This window comes from Centruroides sculpturatus, unplaced genomic scaffold (genome assembly GCF_000671375.1).
Source record: "Centruroides sculpturatus isolate CEXI.00-Female unplaced genomic scaffold, Cexi_2.0 scaffold1648, whole genome shotgun sequence".
Lineage (NCBI taxonomy): Eukaryota > Metazoa > Arthropoda > Arachnida > Scorpiones > Buthidae > Centruroides > Centruroides sculpturatus.
This window is the reverse complement of record NW_019385831.1, coordinates 148900-156866: the sequence shown is the minus strand read 5'-3', so window position 1 is coordinate 156866 and position 7967 is coordinate 148900. Positions and strand designations below refer to the sequence as shown.

General features: G+C 29.9%; 1 protein-coding gene across 1 annotated transcript in view; it reads left to right on the top strand.

Annotated features, from left to right (window-relative positions):
• Positions 1-3143: 3143 nt before the first annotated feature.
• LOC111642399 (sodium- and chloride-dependent glycine transporter 1-like) overlaps positions 3144-7967 on the top strand; it is a gene marked incomplete at its 5' end in the record, with an annotated part of 33424 nt that continues 28600 nt past the window's right edge. The window contains 2 exons of the mRNA XM_023388748.1: positions 3144-3281; positions 6660-6809. Coding sequence (XP_023244516.1) covers positions 3144-3281; positions 6660-6809 — 288 coding nt within the window. The remainder of the gene's footprint in view (positions 3282-6659; positions 6810-7967) is intronic.

Genomic DNA, 7967 nt, shown 5'->3' with positions numbered 1-7967 from the left:
AAAAGGTGGCAACACTAGCACAGAATTTTTCATTACTTATTCTGTGACGAAACTGAATTTTAGTCTTTTAAATTGAGCTACCTAAATAAGGGGACGGTGAAATTTTCCTTTGCCCTGGGTGGCTGACACCCACACTATGCCACTGTCCTTAGGTTTGATCAATAGCTGTTTGGAACTTCATCCAACTTTTTCTTCATGTTGTTAATTAATCCCTGGCTTGATTTTGCATGCCATCCATTAGCATAGACCAGTTCTTTATAATAATCCAAAAATTGTTCAATTGATCAAAGTTTGAATATGTTTGGAAAGTTGTTTTCTTTGGACATAAAATTGATGCCTAACTCAATCAGCTTTGCTTGAGTTTAACATGCATAGTGAGCAATAACCAGATAGGGTAAAAATGCATCCTTTATTGTTTATGTAGTGCTTTTGGATATAATCTTTTTACAATGTATTCAACTGTGTGTCCTGGTTTACAGCTTCTTTCTTTTCATTTCATGAATAATGGCTCTGATGGTCATGATTGTTTAGACTGACTATAAGCCAGGCTGGCAACTTTTGTCCAAATTTTGTCTTGCCATGCAATCTTTTCTTGTCATTGGTATACTACACATTCTTTTATTCAGTACACTTGCAGCAATTTTAGCATATGTGTTCAATTATTATGCTACTGTCAGTGCGCTAAAGGTGCGCTTTCAGCGCACTAGCAACACCTCTTGACCGTGCTAAAAATAATGCTTACAAGATGGATGCCTCCATGAGAAAGTATCTTTTTTGACTAACAAATAATAATCAGTTTTTTGCTGTTTTAAATGAGCAGATTTTTAATCGTGACATACGAAAATGGCTTTTAAAGATTTCATTTGAATACTGCAGTACCATATCATGAACATAACCAATGATTTTTGCATGCTTTCTTCATTGTTGTGAATCAGTCATCGCCAATGCAATAAATAAATCATCATTTCCTGGTTTTCTTATAAACAACATCGAACTTAATGGCTTTTCTTCTAATAATATTGAACAAATGCATGTAAATATAGCAGAAAGAAAATCATTGTTTATATCAGCCATTTTGAGATAGCTCTTTTTCCAGCAAAAGTGTTTTCAACCGTCAGCAGCAAAAACGTCATTTCCGGCAGCACCTGCTCAGTGCCCTGCTGAATAAAAGAATGCGCGGATAATCTTATTTCTCTTTTCTTTGCAAAGTTGTAGGATGAAGAATTAGGAATGGATAGTAATTCTTGTCAGCCATGATTACATCAAATTAATTAAATTATTAACAACTGTGAGGCAGATAATAGCCCTTACTATTATCTGTCTCACAGTTGTTGATAATTTAGTTAATTTAATGATTACATCAATTATGAAAAGAGCATCTCCGGTACAGTACTTTTTGAACAGAGTGGATAGTTGCTGCTGTTGAATCTTTTTAAAGCTTTTTATTAACTTACTCTGTCCAGGTAAAAAGTTGCAATTCATCTATTTCCCAATTTCTGATCTAGTTGAAACTTTGCACACGTGTATTGCAAGTAACAGTATATTTTTTAATACTTTGCAAACATTTTTAACAATTAACAAAAAATTAGCAAATAATTAAAATTTGTAAATAAAATCTGCTAACAGATGGTGCTACAACAAATGACTGTTATTTGCTGTCCTACACATGAGAACAAACCTGAAGACAAAGAATTTTGTTATCTTGCCAAATAGCTAAAGTATACCTTTAATCTTTAAGAAAATATAAAAAATTTACATAAGATATTAGTCTTCACTACTTTTATTAACCACTGTATCAGCAATTTTGCAGGCCATAGAAGCTGTCATGTTCAAGGTAGCATTCTATCACCAAAGTAATTGAGAAGACTAATCACTCACTACATCCAAATTTAAACAACTTAAAGCTTTTTTGAATCAAGACCAATATCACAGAGAATAATACACATAAAATTAAATGCTAAAGTAAAGAGTTTTGATAGTTTAGTGTTACATTCATACAGTATAACTAAAAAGTAGAAAATAAAAAATATATTAAAACACATTTTAAAGTAATGCTTTTTATTTAGATAAATGTACTAAAAAGTAAAAATACATTTTATTCAGCTTTCACAGTATTTTTGGTATTATGCCTTAAAAATAAAAGTGTTGGATGCTTCTGTTTAGAGATATTTTATGACCAAAAATAAAAGCGTCCCTATGTAAATAAAAAGTGTTACTTTAAAATGTTTTTTTTTTAATATATTTTTTTATTTGACTTTTGTTTTTTTTCTGGTGTGGACTTTTTCTTTCTCATCACATATCCCATGTTAAACTCTTCATACATTGCTGGCCAACAAGTTGAAACTGAGACTAAATTTGGTATTGAGAGTTTGCTTCAGACTTCATCTGTCTTTGTCTATTGAATTTTTGATTGACCTAAACCTAAACCTGGCTTTATGCTGCTGTCAGAATCTTTTTCTGGTCTGTCCAGAATTTTGTAAACCCACCTCTACTTGAAATCTTCAGTCAAAAAATGTCTAATGATGTCTGGAGTTTTTCATGTCTGGATGAAGCTGCTCAGAATAAATTTATACTGTTTGCCCTCCTCTTTCTTTTTTTTTTTCTCCAGTTCTTATGATAATTCTGAAAAGATAATTTTCAGCATTTAATATTGGTTGAAAGCAGACAACTTCTGTGTTCTAATTTACAAATTCATTCAACTCTTGCGCATGACCATGAATCTAAAAATGCATATGGATTTGTGCAGTTTTTTCTCAAATACCTTAGATTTAGATTTCAGATAGTGATGAATTTTATAAAATTAATTACTATCAGAAATTAATGATCCCTTCAAATGTTCATTAATAATTTTATTTGGGTTAACAAAAATTATGCATAAAATTACCATTTTATTGCTCTTCCAAATAATTTAGCAAAATCCAGTTTTAAATATTTTGATAATTTTAAGATTTTAATATTTCATGAGCAGTTATATATTATTAGTATTATAATTATAGTATATACAAAAATTTATCTAGATTATTCTAAATCTTTTAATCAAATTGCTGTAGCAATTTCATTAAAAATATCTTAAATTTTTGGAGTTACAAAATAATGATCTTGAAAATATTTCACTCTTAAACTTTAAATGAATATATTATTTTTATAGTGGCCATGTATTAGACAGAAAACCTAATGATTATGGATTTGGTCAACTAAAATTTGAAGTTGCATTTGATCTCTGTATAGTGTGGCTGATTGTGTTTTTATCATTATGTCGAGGCCCAAAATCATTGGGAAAGGTAATTTTCTTCAATTAAAAAGAAAAATATATGTTAGAATAAGAATTGAATAAAAATAAATTAAAATAAACAAGCATTATTATTAATTATTAAGTTGAAAAATAAAATATTGATTTTAATTTTTATAATAATTTATTGATTAATTTAGAACAGCAGCCTTTTTCAAACTTTTCCAATTAGAAACTGGTAATAGTTTGTTTCAAAACCAACCTTAAATATATGAAAGCATCATTCAAGTGTTTCCTGATTAGCCCAAATTTGGTTGATTTACTCAAACTTATTACATCTTGTAGATTAAGTGATGGAATGGAGTCAGAGATCAAGTTCAAAAATATATGGAAATGCATTTCAGACTTACAGTCCCTCATCAGTCTAAACAGCAAGCGTAGATAACTATAAGTGGAATTTTTGGTATATATACATATGATCTTGCTCTTAACTGAATTGTTAACCAAAGACTATACATTTACCTTCTGAATAACAATTTTAAATCAGCAATAACACAAGTAAAAAATTAATATGGATTCGTATAAAACGGCAAAAAATACACACTAAAACAGACTTGTATAATACGGTAAAACGTCATCACCGACTTGTGTTACGACAGGATTGGTCAAATATAGACCAATAGCGGATATTGTACAAACCGTTGACTTTAAACGAGCACTGGACCTACTAAAAACATTTATTATTTAACGGCCATAAAAATTATATTTTTATTAATGATGTCTCCAAAGTTCAGTGAATTTTTCGCAGAAAAATAACTTATCAGAAAACATGTGCCCACCGTTCGATATGCTGCTCCACGATGAAAACAAGCTTAAGCAATGGCGTCGTCGAACGGTGCACACTTGGTAAGTAATCCTACAATATTTTGTTTCTAGCATAGTTTATATGGATTATTCCCAAAAAATTATATGTATTTTGGAAATGTTGAGTCATATTAGCCTAGAATCGATTAATTTTATGGACAAAACAGCTGTAGTCCCTAAACTGCATATGTGCTGGGCTGTGATTGGCTCATGTATATAAGTGACTCGTAAAACACGGATTTCATATAAAATGGAACATATCTACCATGTTATAGGGGGGTCTACTGTAGTTAAAAACATAGTCAATTAAAAAGTTGAGTAAAACATTTTATCTTTGTGCACAGCTGAGGAAATATTTTACTGAACTTTTTAATTGACTGTGTTTTTAACTACTGTTGTATTAAACAAAACGTGCTCAGCAAATAATTAGCTTATCACAACACCTCTTTCTTGTTGCCGAGATACTGTTGTATACTATTAATTTTTTACTTGTGTGTTATTGCTGATTTAAAATTGTTATTCAGAAGATAAATGTATAGTATTTGATTAACATAATCTTGCTCTCAACCAAATTTTTATATATATGCCAGAAATTCCGCTTAGTCATCTATGCTTGCTATTTGGTCTGATGAGGGACTATAAGTCTGAAATGCATTTCCATGTATTTTTGAACTTGATCTCTGACTCAATTTTATCACTTAATCTATAAGATGTGATAGGTTGAGCAAATCAGCCAAATTTGGGCTACTTCATAAAGCATTAACCCAGACAAGAAACAAGAATATTTACAAGGATTCAATCATTTAAGTGTGACTATTTCATAATAACTAGCATCTTATTAATTCCATGATTGTTGAACAATGTTATGTATTTTTCCAGTCCCATTGTGGTCAGGCCCACAATGGGACTGGGTGGTGAGGGATGGGCCCGACATATCCGAACAGACCACCCCCCGAAAAATTCCTGGGGATTCTTTGACCCATCTGGATTCGATCCCGGGTCCCCAGAGCAGTAGGCTGCCACCTTGACTGCTCGGCCATCCAGCCGTCTGAAACAATGTTATGTAATAAAACAGTTCATTTGAATAATATGATTTATATTCTGTTTTTATGGAAAATTTAAAAACACCAAATTTATTTTTAAGTTTTAAATATTTCAAGGATTGATAATTTTTTCCACAGGCTAACACAATGCTGTTAACCACAATCTGCATCTTGGAAAAAGCTAATTTAGATATTAATATACAAATTTCAAATGTTTTTTCAATGTGTTTTTAAAAGAATTGTGTGATTTAACAAAGATGGTTCTTTTCCTTGAGAAAATGAAAAAGTTTATTTATTGATTTTAATGCTTCATTATAGGCAATTATTTAATTTTTTTCTTTTACTTTTTTTCATTGTTGTCATTAATTACTTCAGAAATCATGTAATTAAGTTATTTTCTTAATTAAATTATTCTTAAATTAACTTTGTGACATTTGATAGTATGTTGGCAATTGAACCTTGATTGATAGACACAATCCTCAGGTCTTTGACAATAGAGTAAACAAGCTCATTAGACTGATAGGAATTTATATAGTAAATAAACTCACTTCTCTGGCCTTTCAGGGATGTTTTCTTATAGTTCCTAGATGATTGTCAAATTAAAGAGCAGATAATACTACATGTATTACACTACTGTTTCACAAAATTACATCAGAATTTGGAATAGAGGGGTGTTGGATTATTGAATTACATTGATACATTAATTCTACAGATATTAAGTGTTCTAAGTTGTTTCAGAATAAAGGAATGTTGGATTAGAGAAGTTTGTCTAAAATAATTTAAATTTTATTTAATCATTACCTTAATTAATATAGGAATTTTTATAATGTAGAATTTAAATAATGAAGTAAAATCCAGTAAAATGATACATGTTTAGTTCAGAATTTGTTAGCATAATGGATGAAAATAAAACATGTGTGTAAATAAGACAAAATAGTTTACATTTAAACTAGAGCTATCATTTTAAATGTATATAATTGTTTTAGTAACCAAATTCACATTATAATGATGAAAAGAGCAAAAGTATATATCTTATTAGCATTAATAAGTTATGAGTTCTATCAAGTCATGTCTTAATAGTCATTGGGACTGATTAACTATTCATCAGAAATGATTTTGATAAGCTGAATATTACACAATAGGCTTGAATAACATCTTCACATATTGTTAACTGTTTCTAAACTTAATCTTCCTTCTCTATCACATCATTGTCATCTATAAATATCATTTGCCTCATATTTTTCCTTCTCATGTTCTGTTACTTTTTACAGCATTGCTCTGTTATTATACTGAACAGCAATAATTAAATGTTACATTAAACTTTAAATTAATGTAATATTCTGAATAATGGTATTAACCAAAACCCAAAAATTTATGTTGTTACTGTAATTTTCTTTCTAAAGAAAATAAAAGATTTCAAAGTAAAAAAATTACATTGTAATTATAAAAATGTTTTAATGTAGTAATTTGCATTTTCTTTTAGAAAATAATAATTTATTTATAATGATTTTTTCCATTTACAGGTTGTTTTAATTTTGGGTATTATGCCTTCTATACTGTTACTTCTTGTCACTATGAGAATAATAGAACAATGGGGTGAAGGGATTATGGAAATCCTTCCGTCTTCATGGAAAGTTTCCATGACTGATTCTCAAGTAAGAATTATAAAATATGTATATATAAATTATTTATTTGCATAATTTTATTTTAAATAATTTAATGATTAAAATATTGAACATCTAGTTATAATATGCAATTTAGACACACACACACACACCATAACAAGGTTCACTGTTGTTCATATATCATTAATCATTTATCAGCATTTGTGAAAAATTTTTAAATTTACATTAAGAATATTTTCAGTTTACTTTATTCTTCATATACACTGTATTAAAGGAAGTAAAGTAGAATAATGTCTTAATAATTCACTTAATAATAATTGCATACTTATGTTTCAAGTTTTTCTAATAATTTTTTTGGCTTTCTGAAGAAATACCATAATAAGTGGAATAAAAGTATTTGAAAAAATAAAATTTATTTAAATTATATGTTAAGAAAAAAACAAAAAATAGAAACCATTAAACCCAATAGCAGTTTTTATTGCTGTTCTGTTCAAATGAAGAGCTTTCTAATTACAGTAGACCCTCCATAACCCTGAAGATAATTCCATATTATATGAATTCCATGTTGTATCAGTCACTTAGATTTTTCAAATACGTGAGACGTTCACAGCCTGGCACACATATTTGTAAAATCTAAGTGACTTGTACAACATAGAATTCATATAACATGGAATTATCTACAGTGTTATAGGGGGATCTACTGTATCCATTTGGGAAATTGGACTTAGCTGACCTGAACTTTTTAAATTCAGAGGATATACCGTGTTTCCCCGAAAATAAGACATCCGCAGAAAATAAGACCTAGCACAGATTTTGCTGAATTGCGAAATATAAGACCTCCCCCTGAAAGTAAGACCTAGCGAAGTTTTTTTTTAGTCGTAACGGTCATCGACAGATGGTTGAAAGTACAGCCACTGATTGGTCAGCAGACAATTACGCCACACGGCATGATTTGCATAAGACTATGGCTTGGGAATCACAGATTTGCATAATGTTATCGCTGGTGATCGCTAATTGGTCGGCTGGGAATCACGCCACATCACATTTGCATAGTGCTACGGTTCAGTAAGCACTAATTGGTCATCGAGCTCGATGTGGACACTATAAAAAGGTTAAGTTGAATGTGTCGCAAGGTGTTCTCTCGAACCTGTTTAGCGTATTGTTCAACAATAAATGTGAATTCGTCTTCATGGAAATATAAGACAT